General features: G+C 43.6%; 1 protein-coding gene across 3 annotated transcripts in view; it reads left to right on the top strand.

The window, feature by feature from the left end:
* FOXE3 (forkhead box E3) overlaps positions 1-24,957 on the top strand; it is a 65,722-nt gene extending 40,765 nt beyond the window's left edge. For 2 of the 3 annotated variants that reach the window (XM_056530141.1, XM_056530140.1), the window contains exons 2-3: positions 6,624-6,733; positions 23,553-24,957. In XM_056530141.1, coding sequence (XP_056386116.1) covers positions 23,555-24,757 — 1,203 coding nt within the window. In that variant the 5' untranslated portion in view covers positions 6,624-6,733; positions 23,553-23,554 and the 3' untranslated portion in view covers positions 24,758-24,957. Of the gene's footprint in view, positions 1-6,623; positions 6,734-18,070; positions 18,209-23,552 lie in introns of those variants that run through there. The other variant, XM_056530142.1, reaches the window with a different exon arrangement.
* Positions 24,958-27,674: the final 2,717 nt, after the last annotated feature.

Raw genomic sequence — 27,674 nt, 5'->3', positions numbered from 1 at the left:
GCAACACCACCTTGGGGGAATCTGGAACGCTTGCGTCTTCTGGAGCTCTTGGAACTTCTGAGGCCGCAGCTGGTTTGTCCTCAGCGAACTCAGGAGCTGGTATTAGTTCAGGACTGGTAGGGCCCAGAGTCGCTGGCATATGCGCTGAAGAGGCTGGAAACAGAGTTTGTTCTCTAGATACTGGTGTATAGACCGGAGCCAATAGTGACAAGACTGGGACTGGTGTAGAGACTAGAGTAGGTTGAACCACCAACGGTGCTGGTGAGACACAGAAGATCGCAGGCTGGCTTGGAGAAAACATGGGGAAATTCATGGATGGGTGGATTCCCTCGCCTGGAACGTACTCTCCCTCAGGTCTGACAGCTGGAGGAGGTTGTGCTGGGAGCACTGATAGATCTTCTTTCAGACATAACTTGATTTGGTTTCGGTGAAAAACTTGCGGCTCGTACCCAGGCTTTTGTACTTCGTATACATCAGATTCCGGATACTGTACGGCCTTCACCGTGTCCGGTTCTGTCTCCCAGATAGAATCTAACTTGTGGGTCCTTGGAAACTTCCGCAGCCAGACTTTATCGCCCAATTGAAGTGGTTTGGCAGAAGCATGACGATTTTAGTCTTCCTGTTGTCTCTGCTGGGCCTCGCCATTCTTCTTGCTGACAATTTCTTTGGCCTCTTGGATTCTTCTCTGGTGGTCAGAGACCCATTTCAGGGAGGCTTGCGGAGAGTTGTTGAACAGGGCTTGGAGCCCGAATGTTCGGTCTTTAGGCAGCTGCCCATGTTTCCCCATCATCAAGTAGAAAGGGATTTACCCTGTAGAACAGTGGACTGTGTTATTATAGATCTCCAATAGGCTGCTCGCAACATGTGAATAAAGACTTGATTGATGCGCTCACAGAGCCCTTTCCCCTGAGGGTGATAAGTAGTAGTCCAGAGGTTCTTGCAGGCATTGAATTGACACAGCTCTTGGAAGAGTTGGGAGACTCTGGACACCCAAGGGTTTGCACCAAATTGGAGTAGAACATCTGGGCCGCTGTCTTGGCTGTGAGATCTTTGACGGGGACAACAACAACCCATTTAGAGTAGTGATCCACCATGGTGAGAGCATAAGAGTACCCGGGCCGGGTAGGAGACAACTTGACATGGCCTAGCGCATCCAACTGGTTGGGCCTTTCACTCTGGATGGAATGGAGGGGTGCTCTTGTGTCCTTGCGCACATTCTTGGTGATGTTACAGACAGCACATTCACTGCACCATTTCTCAATGTCGCTCCGCATTCCGATCCAATAGAATCCAGTAGCTTCCGTCTTGTGGACTCCAAAGTGTCCCGACTGCTCATGGTATGCGTTGAGGACCATCACTGCATCTCTTCGGGGAACCAGAATCTGATGGAGTCGATCACCAGAGACCGGATCCAAAGAATTTCGGTACAACAGTCCTTTGTGCACAAACAGCCGCTTCTTCTGTCGCCACAGACATTTCAGCTTATGTTCATATATTCTGCAAGAAGTTCCAGATTGAATGAGCTGTAATTTGCATCGTTCTTCTCTGCTCCTTGCAGTTTACGACTGGCATAGGCAATTACTCGCTCTTGCCCTTCCTGGACTTGGGACAGGACAGCTCCCAGACGTTCAAAACTGGCATCAGTATACAGCCTGAAAGGCTGACTGTAGTTTGGATATGCCAAGATGGGTGATTCTGTCAACAGACGTTTGAGAGCTCAAAACACCGTCTCTTGCGTAAATTCGCGTTCGCCATTCGTGAACAGAAAATGTTATGTCCGCGACATCTCTAGTGACAGACTTACACAGGTCCTTGAGACCTCCCACAGGTCCTTGATACTACCCATACATAGGGATCCTGTCTAGGCATTAAAGTGATATTTGCACTTTATCAAACCAACAGGGGGAGACCTTGCAGGGTCACTGAGGGGCTCAACCTGACAGGCCCTAAGGGTAGTACAGGACCATGTCACATTTAGGCTTGCCTTGACTGCACTGGACCTCAGCAACAAGAGAGCTAAGAGCTCAAAGAGACTGAAGAGACTCCTCCCAGGGCTTATATGGGGGAGACTAGCAGGGAGCCCATAGGCCACCCTTGGGTCACCTGATCACTGATACCTCCTGGGTAACAATCACATGAAAAATCACATGTTAAACAGACTTAAAGTGACAACGCTTTCTTCATACATTATGCAGCATAATACATAATAAACATATTTACATGGGGTGACAGATGCATGGGGCCCTGGGGAAACTGGAGGAGGCTGCCTGACAGTGCAGCAAGGGTACGGGGTAACACCTCCCGTACTGGGCCACCACATATAGTTATAATTGCAAAATAGCATTCTGTTACTTATCCCATATTGAAGCCTCAGTCGAACAGACAGAGATCAGAGGGCATCAGAGTAACCAGAACGCTCTACAATAACCCTGTGAACACAGCCCTTTGAAAGCAAAAGATAAAGAGGCCAAATGCCAAAATGAAATGTTTTTTCCCAGTAGAACAAGGTCATCTGTAAAATTTCAGGAACAATTGCCATGTTCCCTAAATGTCCCTGTTTTTGTAATTGCGTGTCAGACCAAGTGCACTCAGAATGTCCGCGGTTGTTTGATACAAGGAAAGTGAAATGAGATAATCCATGTTTTCATCATGGGTAGGCCCCTCTTTCACGGGACATGGGGCGTACTTTAATGGGCTGAGCAGTTCTGGGCCTGTAAGAAAGACTCGGGTCTTTCTCATCGCTGTGAGAATGGGCCCAGTGAATTCTTTCCAAGTGTTTACTCAGCATTTGTCTCCTGCCCCATCAGAGGAATGAGGAGGGGTGCCGACAGATCTTTTGTCCTACCAAACAGCCTGATGTGTTATGACAATGTTCCATGAATATTCAGAATGGCAGAAAGGATTAGGCCCCGAACATTTACCCTCGGGCTCCTTTCATTTTCTCTCTCTCTCTCTCTTTTTTTTTTTTTCTGCCTGGGATGTTCAGAGGGTTAAGGATGACCTGTTCATAGCCGGGGCATCTAAAACTAGATTTCCCCTATAGATAGGACTCCCACACATGTCCAAGTCTGTTAACATCTGACGTGAAGACTGCTCAGCCTTAGTTGTTGCCTTGTGTCAATGCTTGGGGTCTAGAAGCACACCGGGTATCTTTTTTTTTCTATATATTTTTTTCTATATATTTTTTTGCTGCTATTGTGCAGCATAGGCTCTTCTTCGAGAATAATGTAGAGATTATTGTGTATGCTTTTTGCTTACCTCTTTTTGCTGATGTGGCAGGCATGGGATAGGCTCCATTTTGGTTTACAAATGCACAATGATGTCTACAGTCTACATTTCCCGTGAGTCCTCTGGCTTTGGCATGGGCGTTTGATCACTGCATCTGTTCATCTCACAGTCAGGTGAACTCATTAGATTCTTAAAGGGGTACTCTGGCCCCAAGACATCCAAAGGATAGGGGATAAGATGTCTGATCGCGGGGGTCCCGCCGCTGGGGACCCCCGCAATCTAGCATGCAGAACCCACCTGTAAGCACTGCAGGAAGCGCTGGAGACGAGAGTGTTATGCCTCCCGACCATGGGGACGGAGTATCGTGACGGCACAACTCCGCCCCCGTGTGATGTTGCGTCACGCCCCCTCCCATAGACTTGCATTGAGGGGGCGGGGTGTGAGGTCACGATACTCTGTCCCCATGGTTGGGAGGCATAACACTGAGAGCCTCCAGGACTTCCAGCAGTTCTTACAGGTGGGTGCTGCATGCTAGATTGCGGGGGGTCCCCAGCGGCGGGACCCCCGCGATCAGACATCTCAGACATCTTATCCCCTATCCTTTGTATAGGGGATAAGATATCTTGGGGCCGGAGTACCATTTTAAGGCCTCCTTTACATATATGCATCTTCAGGTTTTCTTTTCTTCCCTCCAGCGCTGAAGAAAGTGCACCAGACGGAAAATGAAACCAGAACTGATCCCATTCATTTGAATGGGACAGTTCACAATCATCTGGTGCCTCAGTTTAGATGCCGAATGATTGGACTTGCCGAACCGGCACAGACAGGTGAACACATCTTGCTGCGTTTCCCTGTCCGGCGATCACAAACAATGAATCCTGGATGATGCACAACTGATGCCAACTGATGCACTTATGGCATCAGTTGTGGCAATTTTTACCCAGTTTTGCCAGAGCCGGACGCCAGATATATGTAACTCTAGCCTTAGTGGGTTGCTGTCTGTTCACACTGTGCAGTTTTGATGCATTTTGTTACTCAAAGTTTGTGTTTTTTTTAATAGAAATATTGCCATGGGGATAAATTGAGGTGTTTGATGAAGATTTAAAAGTATTTAGGTTGGGTTCACATGTTCAATATTCGCTGGATTTTTCACACGTCTACTTCATTTTAACAGTTTTTACAGCAATTTCCCCAAATTGTAGAAAAAATGACAAAGCAGCAAGAAACGCAAAGTGTGAAAACAGCCTCAGGAGAGGTGTATATTTACTATATATCTTGATTACACACACACACATATATACATATATATATATAGCAGTAGCAGTATACAGATAGAGCTGGAGGTGAGGTGTATAACTACTATATATCCTGATATCATAGAGATAGCAGCAGAAGTATACAGATAGAGCTGGACAGGAGGTGTATAACTACTATATAAAATAATCCAAAAGAGAAAGAAGTAGCAGTATACAGATAGAGATGGGGGAGGGATATAACTACTATATATCCTGATGCCATTGAGATACCAGCAACAGTATACAAATAGAGCTGGGGGAAGTGTATAACTACTATATATCCTAATCCCATAGAGTTAGCAGCAGCAGTATACAGTTAGAGCTAGAGGGGAGATGTATAACTGCTCTATATCCTGATTCTATAGAGATAACAGCAGTATACACATAGAGCTCGAAGGGAGGTTGATAACTACTATATATCCTCATCCCATAGAGATAGCAGATGTAGCTGAGAGGGAAGGGAACTATGAGCTGCTGGGAGGGATCTGGTAGGTGATGATGTCATCCTGCAGTTCACAGGTAGTCAGCTGACCCAGAACTGACATCCTGCTTTGACCATTAAGCACTGGAAGATTTGGAGAGTCAGACTGGTGATCACATGACCATTGCCTAAATAGCACTAACATATTCCACCACTGGCATGGATGGACATTGAGGGGGAGAGCTATGGCTATGAACAAATATTTGTGTAGAATACACAATTATCCAACATTTTATTGCAGTAGTCCCCAAACTGAGGCCCTCCAGATGATGCAAAACTACAACTCCCAGCATGCCCGGACAGCTAACGGCTGTCCGGTCATGCTGGGAGTTGTAGTTTTGCAACATCTGAAGGGCCACAGTTGGAGACCACTATCCTATTGTTTTGGATATTCATTCATTTATCCCCAAGATTACCCACATGGGGGTGTTTTTGTCAAGGATTAAAAAAACAGGGCTGATTTCTTCCAAAAAACAGTGTGTGATGTCATCATGTCCATATGGAGGAACTGTGTGATGTCATCATGTTCATATGGAGGGATTGTGTGATGTCATCATGTTCATATGGAGGAACTGTGTGATGTCATCATGTTCATATGGAGGAACTGTGTGATGTCATCATGTCCATATGGAGGAACTGTGTGATGTCATCATGTCCATATAGAGGAACTGTGTGATGTCATCATGTCCATATGGAAGAACTGTGTGATGTCATCATGTCCATATGGAGAAACTGTGTGATGTCATCATGTCTATATGGAGAAACTGTGTGATGTCATCATACCCATATAAGGAACTGTGTGATGACCAAAATCTATGAGGCTAGGTTTCCATACAAGTTGTTTTACCCCCCCCCCCCCCCCCCCCCCCCCCCAAAAAAAAAAAAAAAGCAGTAAAAATGGCACACAAACTGCCACTGCTTTTTGTAACATTTTCACATTTTTTTCTGATTTTTTACACGTGTGTGGCCAATTTTAACCCCATAGCAGTCTTTTACTGCCTTCATGATACCACTTTGTTGGTCAGATGCAGGGCGCCCATCTCACGGAGTGTAAAGAGGTATGAAGTGATACATAGTCAGGTAGGTAGCAAGTTAGGTAGTTAGATAGCCAGGTAGATAGATGTGTATGTAGGTAGCTAGGTAGTCAGGTAGTCAGGTATGTAGGTAGCCAGGTAGATAGTCAGTTATGTAGGTAGCCAGATAGGTAGTTAAGTAGCCAGGTAGATAGGTATGTAGGTAGGTAGCCCCAGTCTACAACTCACATAGCTGCCATGGAGCCCAAAACTGCAGAAAAACACTGAATTAAAAAACACCAAAGGAAAAAACACCAAGTAGGTTTGGTGTTTTATAAATCTCTATTGACTTTCACCAAACATCTGGACGCAGCCTGAGGAACGTTTCCAGCACCTTGTAGAAAGTATGTCAGGAAGAATAAAGGCAAAAGGGGGTCCAACCTGGTGACAGCAAGGTGTACCTAATAAAGTGGCCAGTGAGTGTGTGATCTCCTCATGGACATCATAGGTAAATCTCAAGCAACTGGCGTTACATAATATTTTGACATCTCGACCGCACAGTAAATAACAGGAGACAGAAAAATTGTGTTTATCTTTCTTCTTTAGATCTTGACCCAAAAAATGTGCTGCAGTCGACTGACAAACACAACAACACCCAGCGGGATCGGGAGACGGAGCAGACGGAACAGACGGAACAGACGGAACAGACGGAACAGGTCTCCTCTATAGATTGACATGTAGATACGAGTCTATTACGTAGATACCTGTTACAATCGGGAAAAAGAAAAGATCTAAAATTCTTCAATAACTATTTTTGCTTTTGTACAGAAGAGAAAAGGTGAGAATAAAGTCAGAGCAGAATTCTACATGTAGTGTCTTCTAACCAGGTTGTGCAGTAGTATTTTACCAACACAGACGGTATTTTGGCCACCCTGCCGGTATTTTTATATTAAAAGTACCGGCAATGCAATGGCCACTATTCATCCAACCAATCCTCCAACTCCTGCAATGTTGCACCATAACTTATACCAGTGTTTCCTAACCAGAGGGCCTCCAGCTGCTGCAAAACTACAACTCCCAGCATGCCCGGACAGCCGTTGGCTGTCCGGGCATGCTGGGAGTTGTAGTTTTGCAACAGCTGGAGACACCCCTGGTTGGGAAACACTGACCTATAGTATATACAACTATATAGTCCAACATGCTGGGAGTTGTAGTTTTGCAACAGCTGGAGACACACCTGGTTGGAAAACACTGACCTATACTATATACTACTATATAGTCCAACATGCTGGGAGTTGTAGTTTTGCAACAGCTGGAGACACACCTGGTTGGGAAACACTGACCTATAGTATATACTACTATACAGTCCAACATGCTGGGAGTTGTAGTTTTGCAACAGCTGGAGACACCCCTGGTTGGGAAACACTGACCTATACTATATACTACTATATAGTCCAACATGCTGGGAGTTGTAGTTTTGCAACAGCTGGAGACACCCCTGGTTGGGAAACACTGACCTATAGTATATCCTAATATACAGTCCAACATGCTGGGAGTTGTAGTTTTGCAACAGCTGGAGACACCCCTGGTTGGGAAACACTGACCTATACTATATACTACTATATAGTCCAACATGCTGGGAGTTGTAGTTTTGCAACAGCTGGAGACACCCCTGGTTGGGAAACACTGACCTATACTATATACTACTATATAGTCCAACATGCTGGGGGTTGTAGTTTTGCAACAGCTGGAGACACCCCTGGCTGGGAAACACTGACCTATACTATATACAACTATATAGTCCAACATGCTGGGAGTTGTAGTTTTGCAACAGCTGGAGACACCCCTGGTTGTGAAACAATGACCAACACTATATACTACTATATAGTCCAACATGCTGGGAATTGTAGTTTTGCAACAGCTGGAGACACCCCTGGTTGGGAAACACTGACCTATGCTATATACTACTATATGGTCCAACATGCTGTGAGTTGTAGTTTTCGTTTGGGGCAGCTGCTGAGCCACAGGCTGTATCAGGGCATGCTGGGAGTTGTAGTTAGTAACTAACTCCCGAATTTAATTAAAAAAAGCGATCAAAAATTCACATCAAAACAAAAATGGTCCTGTTAAAAACTACAGATCGGGGCGCAAAAAATGAGCCTCATACAGGGCCTATAAGAAGAAATAAAAAAGTTATAGGGGTCAGAATTGGACCAAATTTCCCCCTCATGTGCATATCCTGTGATGTCACGCATTAATTATGCAAATTAGCATGGCCTGTATTTTTTTACAGGAAAGGTGGCAACCCTTGTTCTTGACAGGACCCCAAACTGCCCTCTACCCTATAAAAAGATATCAGGGCTGTTACAGATTTAGCATGTTTACCTAAAAGATTCAAGTTACGCTTTCTGAGAAGGGTGGGGGGGGGGGTGGGGGTCCGGAAAGTCATCACTTCTATTCAGGGGTGGATTAAGGATATTATGGGCCTTGGGCTGTATGGAAAGTGTTGGCCCCTACCCCATCTAACCTACAATTTTTAAGTTGCTTGTAAGACTATGGATATAACTAAGTTCCTCTTTACACGGCCCAATGTGAGGCTGATCGGCGCTTGTTTTCTGAACAAATTTTCACATATTTACGTCGCCAAGTAAAGCCAGATTTCCAGATCTGTGGCCATTGGGCGGACCTGGAGCTACAGAGGACCATTCCTGGCCCCTAACCTTTGGAGCCGGCTCCTGGACTTGGCTGAGATTTGTCTTGGCCTTCGGTAGACGCGCACATTCACTACATAAGAACATACAGTACAGTACACAGAGGCCGCATCTGGAAACCTGATCTGTAGGAGACCACATGGGCAGAACTACCTGTGTTGTGGGCAGCGGAAAATATTTTGGAATAGTTTCACCCCTAAGGCTGCTGATCATACTTATAAAGCTATATCTGATACTATACTACAATAGAGATATGTATAGGCTACTGATGTTACTAGTGGTCTGGGCTGCCATCAGAAATTTCGGGGGCCCATTACACAGCTTGAGGCCTGTTCAGCTGTTGCAGAACTACAACTCCCAGCATGTTGGACTATATAGTAGTATTTAGTATAGGTCAGTGTTTCCCAACCCGGGGTGCCTCCAGCTGTTGCAAAACTACAACTCCCAGCATGTTAGACTATATAGTAGTATTTAGTATAGGTCAGTGTTTTCCAACCAGGGGTGCCTCCAGCTGTTGCAAAACTACACCTCACAGCATGTTGGACTATATAGTAGTATATAGTATAGGTCAGTGTATAGTATAGGTCGGGACACCTAGTGGAGACACCTAGTGGCATAGAAAACATTTTTTTTTTAAACAAAGGTCATTAGAAAGATTTTTTATGTACCATAAGGAGAGCAATTGCAAAATTTAGGTTTAATGATAGTGCCCATATAAAGGCCCCCATGTACATTGGTAAAAGGTTGGTCGCAGCTGATGATTATAGTGGCCTGGCCAATTGTCTAATGCAGTGTTTACCGACCAAGGTGCCTCCAGCTGTTGCAACACTACAAATCCCAGCGTGCCCGGACAGCCAAAAACTATAAGACTGAGTCATGTTTGGTGCTTGCCATGGAATGGGAGCAATGGTGAGTATATGAGAAATATCAGTATAAGAAATCTGGGGCTTATCTTGAAACATGATAGGTGTGAAATACGTGAATTTAGTTAAACCAGTTTTTCACATTCCTTTACCACTTACCATAGGATTGTCTACTGTGCCATTCATAGTAAAACCATTCCTGACTGGAATTGCCCTTTAATCCCTCTAATCCTTTGTCACCTTGTCACTTTTAGGCCCAATATTCAGCGCTGATGCTTTTCTTTATATAGTGGTTAGAGCTCCATTTCTCTTACAGCTAAATTATAGAATTCTGGTTTCCCTCATCAACCCCCTTACTGTTTATTGTTATCACTGAGTTCAAGGAACAGTGAAACCTCCCAAAAAAAATGACCACCCGAGAGATTTAATTTAGGGGTACTCCAGTGAAAATCTTTTTTTTTTTAAATCAACTGGTGGCAGAAAGTTATCCAGATTTGTAAATCACTTCAATTTAAAAATCTTAATCCTTCCAGTACTCATCAGCTGCTGTATGCTTCACAGGAAGTTCTTTTCTTTTTTAAATTTCTTTTCTGTCTGATCACAGTGCTCTCTGCTGACACCTCTGTCTGTCTCAGGAACTGTCCAGAGTAGGAGCAAATCCCCATAGCAAACCTTTCCTGCTCTGGACAGTTCCTAAAATGGACAATGGTGTCAGCAGAGAGCACTGTGGTCAGGCAGAAAGGGTATTCAAAGAGAAAAGAACTTCCTGTGGAGCATACAGCAGCTGATAAGTACTGGAAGGATTACGATTTTTTAATAGAAGTCATATACAAATCTGTTGAACTTTCTGGCACCAGTTGATTTAAAAAGAAAAAAAAGTTTTCCACCGGAGTACCCCTTTAAAAGGAATCCCGGCATTTACGAATGCTGATAAGGAAGGTCTTTATTTAGGTATTTATTGTATACGATATAGCAGCATGCTATAGGTCGAATAAAGACCTTCCTTATCAGCATTCGGGAGTGCCGGATAGTGAAGTGGACTTTTCTTCTCAATCATTTGATCTTTTGGAGTCTCAATTTGTATACGGTATGTTATGCAGAATTAGAAAACCATAGCTGCTTTCTCTAGGAAACAGCGCCACTCATGACCTCAGTTTGTGTGCGGAATTGCAGCTTGGTACCATGGAAGTGAAAGTAGAGGAGTTGTAATACTGCACACAGCCTGAGATCAAGTGTGGTGCTTGTGCCAGCATTTGAAGCACTCCAGTAGTAGGTGATTATATGAGAACGAGATTTGTTAGTGTATCACCCTAGTACTAAGGAGATTACATGAGGAGGGGGTTTGTTACAGTGTGTCACCCTAGTAGTAAGGAGATTACATGAGAAGGGGGTTTGTTACAGTGTGTCACCCCAGTAGTAAGGAGATTACAGGAGAAGGGGGTTTGTTACAGTGTGTCACCCCAGTAGTAAGGAGATTACATGAGGAGGAGGCTTGTTACAGTGTGTGACCTCAGTAGTAAGGAGATTACATGAAGAGGTGGTTTGTTACAGTATGTCCCCCCAGTAGTAAGGAGATTACATGAGGAGGAGGTTTGTTACAGTGTGTCACTCCAGTAGTAAGGAGATTACATGAGGAGGAGGTTTCTTACAGTGTGTCACCCCAGTAGTAAGGAGATTACATGAGGAGGAGGTTTGTTACAGTGTGTCACCCCAGTAGTAAAGAGATTACATGAGGTAGAAGTTTGTTACAGTGTGTCACCCCAGTAGTAAGGAGATTACATGAGGAGGAGTTTTTTTACAGTGTGTCACCCCAGTAGTAAGGAGATTACATGAGGAGGAGGTTTGTTACAGTGTGTCACCCCAGTAGTAAAGAGATTACATGAGGTAGAAGTTTGTTACAGTGTGTCACCCCAGTAGTAAGGAGATTACATGAGGTAGAGGTTTGTTACAGTGTGTCACCCCACTAGTAAGGTGATTATATGAGGAGGGGGTTTGTTACAGTGTGTCACCCCTATAGTAAGGTGATTACTTGAAGAGGAGGTTTGTTACAGTGTGTCTCACCCCAGTAGTAAGGTGATTATATGAGGAGGAGGTTTGTTACAGTGTGTCACCCCAGTAGTAAGGAGATTACATGAGGAGGAGGTTTGTTACAGTGTGTCACCCCAGTAGTAAAGAGATTACATGAGATAGAGGTTTGTTACAGTGTGTCACCCCAGTAGTAAGGAGATTACATGAGGAGGGGGTTTGTTACAGTGTATCACCCTAGTAGTAAGGAGATTACATGAGAAGGGGGTTTGTTACAGTGTGTCACCCCAGTAGTAAGGAGATTACAGGAGAAGGGGGTTTGTTACAGTGTGTCACCCCAGTAGTAAAGAGATTACATGAGAAGGGGGCTTGTTACAGTGTGTGACCTCAGTAGTAAGGAGATTACATGAAGAGGTGGTTTGTTACAGTATGTCCCCCCAGTAGTAAGGAGATTACATGAGGAGGAGGTTTGTTACAGTGTGTCACTCCAGTAGTAAGGAGATTACATGAGGAGGAGGTTTCTTACAGTGTGTCACCCCAGTAGTAAGGAGATTACATGAGGAGGAGGTTTCTTACAGTGTGTCACCCCAGTAGTAAAGAGATTACATGAGGTAGAAGTTTGTTACAGTGTGTCACCCCAGTAGTAAGGAGATTACATGCGGAGGAGTTTTTTTTACAGTGTGTCACCCCAGTAGTAAGGAGATTACATGAGGAGGAGGTTTGTTACAGTGTGTCACCCCAGTAGTAAAGAGATTACATGAGGTAGAAGTTTGTTACAGTGTGTCACCCCAGTAGTAAGGAGATTACATGAGGTAGAGGTTTGTTACAGTGTGTCACCCCACTAGTAAGGTGATTATATGAGGAGGGGGTTTGTTACAGTGTGTCACCCCTATAGTAAGGTGATTACTTGAGGAGGAGGTTTGTTACAGTGTGTCACCCCAATAGTAAGGTGATTATATGAGGAGGAGGTTTGTTACAGTGTGTCACCCCAGTAGTAAGGAGATTACATGAGGAGGAGGTTTGTTACAGTGTGTCACCCCAGTAGTAAGGAGATTACATGAGGAGGAGTTTTTTTTACAGTGTGTCACCCCAGTAGTAAGGAGATTACATGAGGAGGAGGTTTGTTACAGTGTGTCACCCCAGTAGTAAAGAGATTACATGAGGTAGAAGTTTGTTACAGTGTGTCACCCCAGTAGTAAGGAGATTACATGAGGTAGAGGTTTGTTACAGTGTGTCACCCCAGTAGTAAGGTGATTATATGAGGAGGAGGTTTGTTACAGTGTGTCACCCCAGTAGTAAGGAGATTACATGAGGAGGAGGTTTGTTACAGTGTGTCACCCCAGTAGTAAAGAGATTACATGAGGTAGAGGTTTGTTACAGTGTGTCACCCCAGTAGTAAGGAGATTACATGAGGAGGAGGTTTGTTACAGTGTGTCACCCCAGTAGTAAGGTTGGGGGTGTCAAAGGATCCAATGGACAGGGTCAAGAGGCGGCAAAATTAGCTTTCGCCTAGGGTGGCAAAAATCCTTGCACCAGCGCTGCATTGAACCCCCCACAAGCCGAATTTAATCTTATTTATTTATTCATTTTTTGTACTTTTAGGCTGGGTTCACACTGTGGAATCTCTGGGCAGAATTTCTGCTGGAGATCGAGCCGGCGGCACTAGGCCCGCGCTGACTGCATTGCCATCCCCATAGACGGCAATGCATATCCGAGTGGATCTTTTGGGAGATCTGCTCACAAATGCATTGGGGATGGCAATGTAGTCCGCATTGGGGATGGCAATGTAGTGCCACCGGCTCGATCTCCGGCAGAGATTCCACAGTGTGAACCCAGCCTTAGGGTAGGGTCACACGTACCGTATTTTGCTGATGCTTATTTTTCCTACCCATTGAAATCAATGGGTAGCAAAATCAGCTGCGCACATTGACTTCAATAGGTAGGAAAATCTGCAGCGGCGAATATGCAGCAGTATAGGACACATGTGACCCTACCCTTCATGGGTCTACAGCACCCACAGGGTTAACCTCAGGAGTCTTCCCTGGGCTGGCTGAAGGTGTCAGACGTGATGCTCCTTAATGACGGATTCACAAGTCATTGTTTCCAGGGGTTGTTCAGCTAATAGGGGAGATTAGTGTCCATCTGATAGAATACCATGGAAATGGCCAGAGACAGCGCGCGAAAGCCCCGGGCAACAAACACTTATCCTCCTTACAGGTTATTAGCACTAACTTGCCGGCAGCGCACACATTACCAAAAAGAAAAAAAATGTGCAAATAAACAGGACACAAAAGAACTAACTTGTTACAAACTATCACAATGATATGGTAAGTGCTCGGGGGGAGTCGGCTGCCGCCTGTTGTCTGTTCGCCCGCCTGACTGTATGAGGCTCACGGCTTTTGACAGCAAGTATTTTGGACAGGGGTGAAAGTATTGAGCAATGGAGATGAGTAGGGTCACCTGGGAGAGCATCGAATCCATAAGAATGACAGATCTGCAGTCAGTGGCCCATATAGGTAAAAGGGGCCCCATTGCAAAAATCACGTAGGCCTATTATAAAGGCGTCTGATTTTGCCCCCCAGGACAGAAGGGTCTGGTGTATATTTCCCCTTTGCTTTCCATGACACATTGGTCAATACCCTCCCTCAATTATTGTGCTGATGTGGTTCCCTGGAGCAGTGTTTCCCAATGGGTGTAAATGGTGCAGCAGAACCCCAATGAAAACAATGGGAGGCTGCTACACCGCATTTTCCAAGCGGAATTCCGGAGAGGAAAATCCATAGTGTAGTGCCGCCGGCTCGATCTCCGGCAGAAAAATTCTGCCCAGAAATTCCACATTGTGAACCCAGCCTAAGGGTGCGTTCACACGCTCTTTGTTTTTGCGGGTTTTCCGCTGCGTATTGGAAAGGGGCGGGATCTTCTCGGCTGTTCATAGCAGTTATTCACGGTGGAATTTGCGGTGCGGAAAATCCGCCGCAGTCCCTACTGACTTCAATGGGGCTTGCAGCGGATTTTCTGCCTGGAGCAGTGTTTCCCAACCAGGGTACCTCCAGCTGTTGCAAAACTACAACTACCAGCATGCCCGGACAGCCGGAGTTTTAGTTTTGGAACAGCTGGAGGCACCCTGGTTGGAAAATAATGCCCTACAGGAAAGCAATAACGGACATGTCTGGAGTCCGGAATTTCCATGTCGGAAAGTCTGCCAGGGAATTCCCTAGTGTGAATGGTGCAACAGAACCCCAATGAAAACAAGGGGAGGCTGCTACACCGCATTTTCCAAGCGGAATTCCGGAGAGGAAAATCCGTAGTGTAGTGCCGCCGGCTCGATCTCCGGCTGAAAAATTCTGCCCAGAAATTCCACAGTGTAAACCCAGCCTAAGGGTGCGTTCACACGCTCTTTGTTTTTGCGAGTTTTCCGCTGCGTATTTGAAAGGGGCGGGCTCTTCTCGGCTGTTCATAGCAGATTATCCGCGGTGGAATTTACGGTGCGGAAAATCCGACGCAGTCCCTACTGACTTCAATGGGGCTTGCAGCGGATTTTCCGCAGCGTAAATTCCTCCGTGGAAAATCTGCTGCGGATAGCCGAGAAGAGCCCGCCCCCTTTCAAATACGCAGCGGAAAACCCACAAAAACAAAGAGTGTGTGAACGCACCCTAAAAGTAAAAAGGCTCTAGGCTGCTGCCTACTTTGCCTATAGGCAGAACCGTCCCTGGTTCAATGGTGAGGTCTGTGGTCATCATACACTGGCCTCATGTCCTACAGCAGTGTTTCCCGACACGGGTGCCTTCAGCTGTTGCAAAACTACAACTCTCAGCATGCCCGGACAGCCTTTGGAGGCACCCTGGTTGGAAAACTATGCCCTACAGGAAAGCTATAATGGACATGTTCATTCTTTCATCTGGGGTCCGGAATTTCCATGTCGGAAAGTCTACCAGGGAATTCCCTAGTGTGAATGGTGCAGCAGATTCCCATTGACAACAATGGGAGGCTGCTGCACCGTATTTTCCAAGCGGAATTCCGGAGAGGAAAATTCGTAGTGTGAATGGGCCCTTAGGGTATGTTCACACTGAGGAACTGACGTGGAATTATATTGGTTCAAAAATTAAGCAAATCTGCCATCTTCTGCTTGATGAGGAATTGGTGTGGAATTTGAAGAAGAAATCTGGAGGAGGATCAGTACTACAACCATCAACCTCTCAATTCTCCGTTAAAAAAATGTAGCGCAAAAATTCTGCATCCATTCTGCGTCAGTTGTGCTCCGAACTCATTTCGACAGGAAAAAATTAAGTCCCGTCGACTTTAATGGGATTTTACTCGTGGATTCCGTCAGAAGAATGGACATGTACAATCTTCTGACTGAAAACGGCTTCGCATCGGACAATCCAGACGCTAGGACCGCACAGAAGTGCACCTTCTGGAGAGAGGAGTTCTGTACAGTTTCTTACCAATAGATTAAGGATTAGGGGACCAACCAGCAGAAGGGCCCCATAGCAGCTGCAGGGTCTGCCACTATGGGACAGTATTAAAAAGGTTTTACCCATGTAGTATAGGGGGTGAGTGTCCGATTGATGGGATATGACTGCAGGGACCCCCATTATCCAAGAGTTGTCCTTCCCGCCCCCATCCCATAGACTTTCGTTAAGGGGGCGGGCGTGACGTCACGAGGGGGCGGGCGTGACATCATGAGGGGCGGCTCTGAACACGGAAGCTCGCACACAGCATTCGGAACAGTAAACTTCCGTACGCTGGGGAGCGGAGCTCCGGAAGCAAGGCAGCGGAGTACCCCTTTAAACTACACATCCCATAGTTCCATGCTAGTGTGAAGTTACATTCGTCCCTCCCACACATCAGCCACCCCACCCATTGCAGCACAAATAAGCTCAAAGGATCAGTGTTTTCTGATCAGGGTGTCTACAGCTGTTGCAAAATTAACTCTCTGTTACACCACTCATTGAAGCAGGATAGGCTCCCTTTGCCCAACTGACTAGTGATGTCAGGTCTCGACGCACAGCAACCTGGGAAATCCAGAGACCTGAGTCATTTTGTATGCTGTTAAAAATAAATATTGGGGCAAAAATCACATAAGAATTGCGTGACCACCGTCACACACAGGTACAGACACTATATTATGAACTACACTAACTTTACAGCCCCTGTAGCATAGTCAAATAAAAAAACAAATACCTGGAATACCCCTTTAAAGGACATGTCCGGTGCTCACTTTTCTTATTGTATCTGTTCCAGGCTGCAAAAATGTCCCACCTTGGCCAGTGATAGGCTGAAGCTCCGTGTGACGTGCCGGGCTAAGGCTGGGTTCACACTATGGTTTGTAATTACGGTTCCCGCATACGGCTGGGAGGAGGGGGGGCGGGGCTTAATCGCGGCGCCCGCACTCAGCCGTATTCGGGAACTGTAGTTAATGTATGTCTAGGAGCCGACCGGAGTGAACCGCAGCCTCCGGTCGGCTGCTTTTTCGGCCGTGTGCGGTTTCCCGACCGCAGGCAAAAACGCGGTCGACCACGTTTTTGCCTGCGGTCGGGAAACCGCATACGGCCAAAAAAGCAGCCGACCGGAGGCTGCGGTTCACTCCGGTTGGCTCATAGACATACATTAAATACGGTTCCCCTATACGGCTGAGTGTGGGCGCCGCGATTAAGCCCCGCCCCCCCTCCTCCCAGCCGTATACGGGAACCGTAGTTACAAACCGTAGTGTGAACCCAGCCTAACAGGAAGTAAGAAGAATACAGCCCGGGGATCGAACTCCTGTACCGGAGCACCGGGGGAGCGTAGGCAGGTAAGAGAAAGCTTATTTTCTTTTTTTCTTTTGCAGCTCGGAATGGATACAATAAGAAAAGTGAGCACTGGACATGTCCTTTAAGGGGGATTCCCAATTTCTGGTATCCCCACCGACTATGAGAGTGAAGGGGGAAAACAATGCTCTTGTTCTGCTGCATCCCCTTCACTGTTGGCTGTCTGGGCATGCTGGGCGTTGTACTTTTGCAACAGCTGGAGGCACGCTGGTTGGGAAACACTGCAATACAGTGAAAGTGTAATGATTTTTCAGGGGTTAGATCATAGTGCAAAAAGTGTCAGGTCACTGCCCTTAGAGCAAGGGAAGAGCACAGTTGTAAGTGCATCTTATGGAATGCCTATACAGTGACCCCCCCGACCTACGATGGCCCCGACATACGATCATTTCAACATACGATGCTTTTGTATGTCGGGGCCATCGCATAAACGGCTATCCGGCAGCACTGACTACTTCAGCTGCCACCAGATAGTCGTTTACGGTGCCCCGTGTGGTCCACTGACGATCACTTACCTGTCCTCGGGGCTCCGGCGCGTCCTCTTTGGGATCCTCTGCATCGTCGGTGCTCTCCATCGTCGTCAACACGTCGCTGCACACACCATCTCGTCATCCAATAGGAGCGGCGTGCTTAACGACATGATGGCGGCGACGGAGAGCGAGGATGCCGGGGAAGCAGAGACGTTCCAGGGCGGCAGGGACATCACGGGAACGCGGCGACAGCGATGGAAGGCGACATCCAGGGCAGCGGTGACGAGCGGTGACGGTCCGGAGCGGCGGGGACAGGTGAGTATAACCTCCAATACCAGTGGTCTTCAACCTGCGGACCTCCAGATGTTGCAAAACTACAACTCCCAGCATGCCCGGACAGCCGTTGGCTGTCCGGGCATGCTGGGTGTTGTAGTTTTGCAACATCTGGAGGTCCGCAGGTTGTAGACCACAGTCCTATACTTTACATTGCACGGATCCCTCAACATACGATGGTTTCAGCAAACGATGTTCCGTTTGGAACGGATTACCATCGTATGTTGAGGGACCACTGTCGTTATGTCCTTGTTTACTGGTGTGTGTAAATCCTGTGTAAGTCATTTATGGAAACAGCAGAAAGCTTCAAGCAATGTCAGGTCAGATGTAGCCGTGACCCTTAACCCATCACCTGAGCTGCGCACTTCCTGAGGAGGGGGATATAGGGGGAATAAGTCACGTCTGTCCATGTGTCACGTCTGTCCATGTGTCACGTCTGCTCATGTACAAACCAATAACTCAGTGACCCAGAACAAGACATTTCCGGTAAACTATTTCATGGACCCAATGGATGAGTAGGCGATAGAAAGTGTTGTCTGTACGTAAATGTTCCTATTATATGGATGCGCCATTTATATCCTTCTGCTTCTTCAGTCAGTTCTGTCCTTCAGATTCATTCAGTTATTCCTATGGGCGACACGAACAAGGTCTCAAGTCTCCTATCAGAATGAAGTAGAAGACATGGAAGCCCACCCAACGCTCCATTCATTCTCTATGGCAGCTGCCGGAGATAGCCGAGTATAGGGCTTGGCTGTCTCTGGTAGCACCGTGCACACTACCGCTCTATTCTGCAACAGGTGGGGGTCCTATAGGTCAAACCTCCTGTGATTAGATAGTTTTCCCCTGTATTGTGGGTAGGGAAAATGTTCTAATGGTGGGACAACCCCTTAAACGGAGCTGAGTTACAATACCAGACACAACCTGGAGGGATGATGCTTTTAAAGGAAAACTGTCAGCTTTCTCCCCTGCACTAACCAGCGGTACTGATCAGTTTGATCCTTGCCGTGGCTGGATCTGCCGTGCCGTTCGGCCCTAATCGTCTATTTTCTGTATATTCAAATGAGGTGCTAACTGGCACTCTGACGTCAGTGCTGCCTGCCGCAGCGCTGCCCAGCTCATCAATATTCCTCCCCTCTCTTTTCATTACAGAGCGGGGAGAAGAGGGAGAATATTGATGAGCTGGGCAGCGCTGCGGCCGGTGGCACTGACGTCAGAGTGCCAGTTAACACCTCATTTAAATATACTGAAAATAGACGATAACCAGCGAACGGCGCGGCAGATCCGGCCACGGTAAGGATCAAACTGATCAGCATCCCCCGCACTACTAGCCAGTACCACTAGTTAGTGGGGGGGGGGGGGGGGAGAAAGCTGACAGTTTTCCTTTAAAGGAGATGTCTGGTACGGACTATTCCTATTCCATCCGGCCCGGGTTGCAAAAAAAGAGAAAACAAACTTTCACTTACCTTCCTACATTCCCCCAGAGCTCCGCAACAGCTGATCGATCGACCGGGCTGTCTGCTTCCTACTTCCTTTAGCCCGGTATGTCACACGGTGCTTCAGCCTATCACGGGCCGCAGCAATGTCCCACCTCGGACGGCGATAGGCTGAAGCGCCGCGTGACGTCCCAGGCTAAGGGAAGTAGGAAGTAGAAAGCCCGGCCAACCGATCAGCTGTTGCGGAGCTCCGGGGGAACGTAGGAAGGTAAGTGAAAGTTTGTTTTCTCTTTTTTTTTTTGCAGCCCGGGCAGGACGGAATAAGAATAGTCCGCACCGGACATCTTTAAAGAAGGCAGAAATTTTATTTTATCCTCAGATAACCACATTTCACTAGATAGGTCACACATGTTTTCTTATATTTTTACTTTTATTTACATATATATATATATATATATATATATATATACATTTATACATACACTAGCAGAGTAGACAGCATTTTCTGGTCTTCCTACTTAAAGGGGTTATCCACCATAAGGTGATTTTAGTACATACCTGCCAGAACTGGGTATTTCCTGTTGGATTTTGTTCTCTAAACTACACATCCCATAGTTCCATGCTTGTAACTATGAGGTCACTTTCCTCCCTTTCACACATCAGCCACCCCACCCATTGAAACACAGTGTTTTCTAACCAGGGGGCCTACAGCTGTTGCAAAATTGAAGCAGGATAGTAGGCTCCCTCTGATCACCTGACTAGTGATGATAGGTCTCGGTGCACTGCAACCTGGGAAATCCCGAGACCTGAGTAATTTTGTATGCTGTTAAAAATAAATATTGGGGCGATATTCACAGAAGAATTGGGAGACCACCATCACACACAGGTAGAGACACTATATTATGAACTACACTAACTTTACAGCCCCTGTAGTATAGTCAAATAAAAAATACCCCATTTAAACCTTGTGGGAGAGGAGTATCCATTCCTCATATCTTGTCCTCATGTCCTGTCCTTATATCCCGACCTCATATCCTGACCTCATATCCCATCCTCATAAGGGGATTGGTTAGGGTTAATTTAACTCTACTATATTTTTAGTTGACACAATTTAACTCTACTATATTTACATAGTATATACACATACATACATAACCCCAGGCCATCCTGTAATACAGTGGTCTTCAACCTGCGGACCTCCAGATGTTGCAAAACTACAACTCCCAGCATGCCCGGACAGCCAACGGCTGTCCGGGCATGCTGGGAGTTGTAGTTTTGCAACATCTGGAGGTCTGCAGGTTGAAGACCACTGCTGTAATACTGCTCCAGTTTACAGTATAAAAATGTATCAACCAAAGCATACAAGTTTTTCAAATGTGCTTTATTGTTACATAGTAAACAGTACATAACAATAATATACAGGAAAGATGTATCAAAACTAATACAAAGCCAAAGTGGAATAGTCCCCCATAACCAATCAGATTGTTCCTCTCATTTTTTAGAGCCCCCAGCAAATCTTCTACCTTATATTTTGCTGTTTTCACACATTTTTTTTCAATCAGTATTAACATCTAATGGTCAAATACAGGACTAATGGTCACTAACATGGACCTATGAATTGTGCAATATATTTTACAAACTTTTACCCAAAATTTTCATCTGTTTTTCAGTGAAAAATGCCCATGGGAATATAGATATAACCCTATGTCAAAGGAGATCTCCCATACAACCCAATGTCCTGGATGACAGTTCTTCAGTATTACTGTAAATGTCCACAGTGTTTATTGGACAGATCACTATTCACTTCCAAGGGGTTACAGTATTCTATACATAATATACAATAGAATTATTTTCCCAGGACACCAATGGAGGCTACAAATATCCATCTGATAAGAGAAGCGATTACTCAGGTCTAGGACTAAGTCTCCATTCACCACCATAGAAATAATACCCTAAATACCAGAGATACCCATTAACATTCCCTGTACAGGAGCTATTCACAAGTACAGTAATCCAGGACCTCATCCGCCTAATCCACTAGATCTCTTCCCAAGATACAAGCTTCTATCTATCTATCTATCTATCTAATTTATATCTATTATCTATCATCTATCTATCTATTATCTATCTATCTATCTAATATATATCTATTATCTATCATCTATCTATCTATCTAATATATATCTATTATCTATCTATCTATCTCATATAGCTCTATCTATCTCTATCTATCTATTATCTATCTATCTCATATATATATATATCTATTATCTATCTATCTATCTCATATATATCTATCTATTATCTATCTATCTATCTCATATATATCTATCTCTATCTATCTGTTATCTATCTATTATCTATCTATCTATTATCTATCTCATATATATATATATATATATATATATATTATATATCTATCTATCTCATATATATATCTATCTATCTCTATCTATCTATTATCTATATAATATCTATCTATCTCTATCTATCTATTATCTATCTATCTCTTATATATCTAACTAACTATCTATCTATTATCTATCTATCTAATATCTATCTATTATCTATCTATGTCATATCTATTTATCTAACTATCTATCTGTTATCTATCTATCCAATATCTATCTATCTATCTATCTCATATCTATCTATCTATCTAATATATATCTATTATCTATCTATCTATCCCATATCTATCTATCTATCTAACTATCTATCTATTATCTATCTAATATCTATCTATCTCATATCTATCTATTATCTATATAATATCTATTTATCTATCTATCTATTATCTATATAATATCTATTATCTAATTAGCTGCTATTTATTTATTTATATATTATGTATCTATCTCATACCTATGTATTGTATTTTTATCTATCTATCCATCTGTCCATCTATCTATCTATTCCTATTTATAGGGTTTACTATAAAAACATAAAAATAGTATCATTATAAATAAATAAATAATACTTATTAAACTACTAGTTATATACAGTATATATATATATATATATATATATATTATTTATGTATTCGCTATACATTTTAATATGTATTAAATATTATAAAGCAATTCAAATATAAATATTAACAATATTATATTATATAAGATTACATATGGAGCAAACTTTAATGTAGAGAATGTGATCTTCTGGAGGCATTGTGCTTTTCTACAATACAATATCTATTTCCTTATTATTTATCCCATTTCAGTGTTTTTATTGTTTTTTTCATCGGCCGTCGATGTAATAATCGAACAGATGAGCAGATTACCCGATCTCCGGGGGATCCCCCACCTGTATCCTGGGATCACTGTCTCAGCTTCATTACTATTATAAGTTCTATATGGCAGACAATGTGCGGTGCCCTTACTTACTATAGTTGTGGTGCCCTTACTTACTATAGTTGTGGTGCCCTTACTTACTATAGTTGTGGTGCCCTTACTTACTATAGTTGTGCCAGTTCACCTGCCGGTTCTTGTGCCCCCCTGTGCATCTGACTCCTGGCACACCAGCTGTATCTAGTATTTATTTGGCATACCTTGCGCAGAGGGCATGCAGGCATTTGTAGTTCCTCCAAAGGGAGAGACAGCAGTTTAATAGTAGAAGCTAATGCTAAGTGGCAGGGTGCAGTCCCAGGACTGAGGCTAATCTGCATAGGGTTAAAGGCTATCTAGGACCATTAGGGGTGGGCACTGTATGAATGGCTATGACATGGGGTTGGGGATTGGGAGGCGCCAGGCTTTTTGCTGTGTGATATATAAGACAGGTTGGAGGAGGCAGAGCAGCACCTGGTCTGTCTGGAGAGAACCCAGATGACATTTACTGAGGGGAATCTGAGAAGGTTTTGTTTATGAATTTGGCAAATTTCTCCTACTACTCAGGCATGTGCACCATGACTGTGGACTCTCAGCAATCCCCCAATGAGGCTTCCAGCCCTATGGGGAGCTCCCCCAACCTGTCCATGGAGTCACCAGGCTCAGTCAGGGCCAAGGAAGGAGTTTCCATCAAGTGTGAGCCCAAGGGCAGCTGTAGCCCCTCAGAGGAGACCAATCCTGGACAACATGAGGAGCATATCCAGACTTCAGGTGGAAGGAGAAGAAAACGTCCAGTCCAAAGGGGGAAACCTCCCTACAGCTATATAGCTCTGATAGCAATGGCCATAGCCAACTCTCCAGAGAGGAAGCTCACCCTGGGGGGTATCTACAAGTTCATCATGGAAAGGTTCCCCTTCTACAGAGAAAACTCAAAGAAATGGCAAAACTCCATCAGGCACAACTTGACTCTCAATGACTGCTTTGTGAAGATCCCCAGGGAACCTGGCCACCCAGGGAAGGGCAACTACTGGACCCTGGACCCGGCAGCAGAGGACATGTTTGACAATGGAAGCTTCTTAAGGAGGAGGAAGAGGTTCAAGAGGACAGATATCACTACTTACCCCGGATACATGCAGAACAGCAGTGCCTTTACCCCAACTCCTACTGGAAGACCATCCTTTCCCAACAGCCTCTACTCCAGTGTGGGATCTGGTTACAACCACCAGATACACCCAACTTCACATCACCACCACCCAGCCATGGTACATCACTACCAAGCCCCTGGTGGACCTGCCCAAGGTCAGCACAGGATGTTCAGCATAGACAGCTTGATCAACCAACAGTCCATGATGCAACCATCTCCAGGGTCAGAACTCAACCATCACTCCATTGGGCTGAATGGGGACCTTGAGAACATGGGCAACAGCTGCTCTGTGGGGGACCTCTCCTGTTTCCAGACTCAATCTGTCAGCCCCACCGGTGTAGGGTCACTAATGAACAGATCTAATAATCCAATGTCTTCCAACCTGACCTATTCCTACTCCTCATCTCCACCTCCTCATATCTCTGTGCCCCAGACCAGCTATTCTCCCAATAACTCCCAGATCTATGGCGCATCCAATAGACTTTCTATGAGGCCTGCAGCCTGTATAGGACACACAGAACAACTGCTGACATTACCGGCCCCACAGATGAATGGAGTTTGTCAGTATAATAACAATTCCTACATGAGACAACCCAACTTTTCTTCTGGGCTTGAGAGATACATGTAGTATTATTCATCGTCGATATTTTATGACCTTTTTATTTGACTTCAGACATTCCAGAACTTTATGACTGATCCTTCTATTCCAGGTGATGTCAGATATGAAATATAATGCACTGAATATGTCATATGTTACTTATTGTTTATTATTAAGTCTTATACTTTGTTTTCAATACATTTCTTTGTAGCAGAGAAATAAACCTTGTCGTCAGGTGAAGTATATATGTATGATGGATTATATGTCTATACACTGGATATTTGTATTTAGCTAGTTACTATTTATCTATATAGCTCCTATCTATATCTATCTCACATCTATCTATCTATCTATCTATCTCATATCTATCTATCTATCTATCTATCATATATCTATCTATCTCATATCTATCTATCTATCTCATATCTATCTATCTATCTCATATCTATATCTATCTATCTATCTCATATCTATCTATCATATATCTATCTATCTCATATGTATCTATTATCTATCTATCTCATATCTATCTATCTCATATCTATCTATCTCATATCTATATCTATCTATCTCATATCTATCTATCTATCATATATCTATCTATCTCATATGTATCTATTATCTATCTATCTATCAATCTCATATCTATCTATTTATCTATCTCATATCTATTTATCTATCTATCTCATATCTATCTATCTATCTCATATCTATCTATCTATCTCATATCTATATCTATCTATCTATCTCATATCTATCTATCTATCTATCTATCTATCATATATCTATCTATCTCATATGTATCTATTATCTATCTATCTCATATCTATCTATCTATCAATCTCATATCTATCTATTTATCTATCTATCTATCTATCTCATAATTATTTATCTATCTATCTATCTATCTCATATCTATCTCATATCTATCTATTTATCTATCTATCTATCTATCTCATATCTATTTATCTATCTATCTCATATCTATCTATCTATCTATCTATCTATCTATCTGTCATATCTATCTATTTATCTATCTATCTCATATCTATTTATCTATCTATCTCATATCTATCTATTTATCTATATATCTATCTATCTCATATCTATTTATCTATCTATCTCATATCTATCTATTTATCTATCTATCTCATATATATTTATCTATCTATCTATCTATCTCATATCTATCTATCTATCTATCTCATATCTATCTATCTCATATCTATCTATCTATCTATCTATCTATCTATCTATCTATCTCATATCTACCTATTATCCATCTTATATCAATCTATCTATTTTTTTTTATATTTTATCCCCTGCGCTTTTCTTATTACAAGTCATGTGGTTCTTTCATCATGTGACTCTACACCACAAAAAGGTTTCTAAATTTTTCTTGGATGCAGCAAGTATGGCATCTTTTGTGCTGTTGTTTTTTTTTTGGGGGGGGGGGGGGGGGAATCAATGTGATCATGCAGGTGACCCTCAAAGTGTCCGCCCTAATATTAGATGAATAGATGTTAAATAGAAAGACATGAAGCTCCTGGGACCTCATCTATCTTTACTAAGGCCCCTTCTCTTCCATGCACCATTTATAATACCAATGTCTTCTTATTTGGCAAAAGGGTGAATGGACCTGGGCCTGGGTGCGACTGCTACCTACCTAGATAGATATGGCTGTTTTAGGTCTAAAAGTGCAACTTCTGGGGTGGTTGGTTGTTCCTGTTTCTTTTTTGTGTTGTTGCCATTGCTAAAATCTTGTGCACCAAAGTTGTGTTGCAAATGTCAACATTGAAATGTTGGGAAGGAAATAGTTAATCTAGGCCAATGTATTCGTTTAGATAGACCAGTGTTTCCCAACCAGGGTGCCACCAGCTGTGGCAAAACTACAACTCCCAGCATGCCTTTTGCTGTCTGGGCATGCTGGGAGTTGTAGTTTTGCCAGAGCTGGAGACACTGATCTATCTAAAACCCATCATGATATATAACTCTTAATAATATGACTGTCTCCCTACCAGGAGGAGCTAAAAACATTGATATTTAAATATTACTATTGATTTATTGAACAGGTCGATATTGTCAGGTATTTCCTGATGTAGCCATTTTTACATTTAAATCTGTATATAAAGAAATACTATATATATATATTTATACAGTATTTTTTTCATATACAGATTTAAAATGTAAAAATGGCTACATCAGGAAATACCTGGCAATATTGACCTGTTCAATAAATCAATAGTCATATTTAAATATCAATGTTTTTAGCTCCTCCTGGTAGGGAGACAGTCATATTATTAAGAGTTATATATCATGATGGGTTTTAGATAGATCAGTGTCTCCTGCTTATCCAAATAATGTGTCTCCAGCTTATCCAAATAGTGTGTCTCCAGCTTATCCAAATAATGTGTCTCCAGCTCTGGCAAAACTACAACTCCCAGCATGCCCAGACAGCCGAAGGCTTGAAAATGGTCGCATGTGGCGACCGAAACGATGCACCTTGGATGGAATAAAATAATCAAATTTTCACCTGGACATGAGTGTTGCAATTCATTTTTGCATCTAGATAGATAGATATGAGATAGACAGATAAATATGAGATAGATAAATATGAGATAGATATGTGATAGATATGAGATAGATAGATAGATAAATATGAGATAGATATGTGATAGATATGAGATAGATAGATAAATATGAGATAGATAGATAGATTTGAGATATAGATAGATTTGAGATATAGATAGATTTATATTAAAAGCCGGTTGTAATATTATGAGATTTGGGCTTCTCTGATGTGTTATTCGGCCTTATACCTTCTGCGCCTCTTTGTTTTGTCTGTATATCTTCCATTTCTTCCATAGTAGTAGTCAATGACTTCCGTAAAACAGGATTAGATATGAGGGTATTATTCTGTTTTGCTATTCTGTCTGATCTGTTGCTG

The sequence above is a fragment of the Hyla sarda genome, chromosome 7, assembly GCF_029499605.1.
Source record: "Hyla sarda isolate aHylSar1 chromosome 7, aHylSar1.hap1, whole genome shotgun sequence".
NCBI lineage: Eukaryota > Metazoa > Chordata > Amphibia > Anura > Hylidae > Hyla > Hyla sarda.
This window is presented reverse-complemented; position numbering and strand designations above follow the sequence as displayed.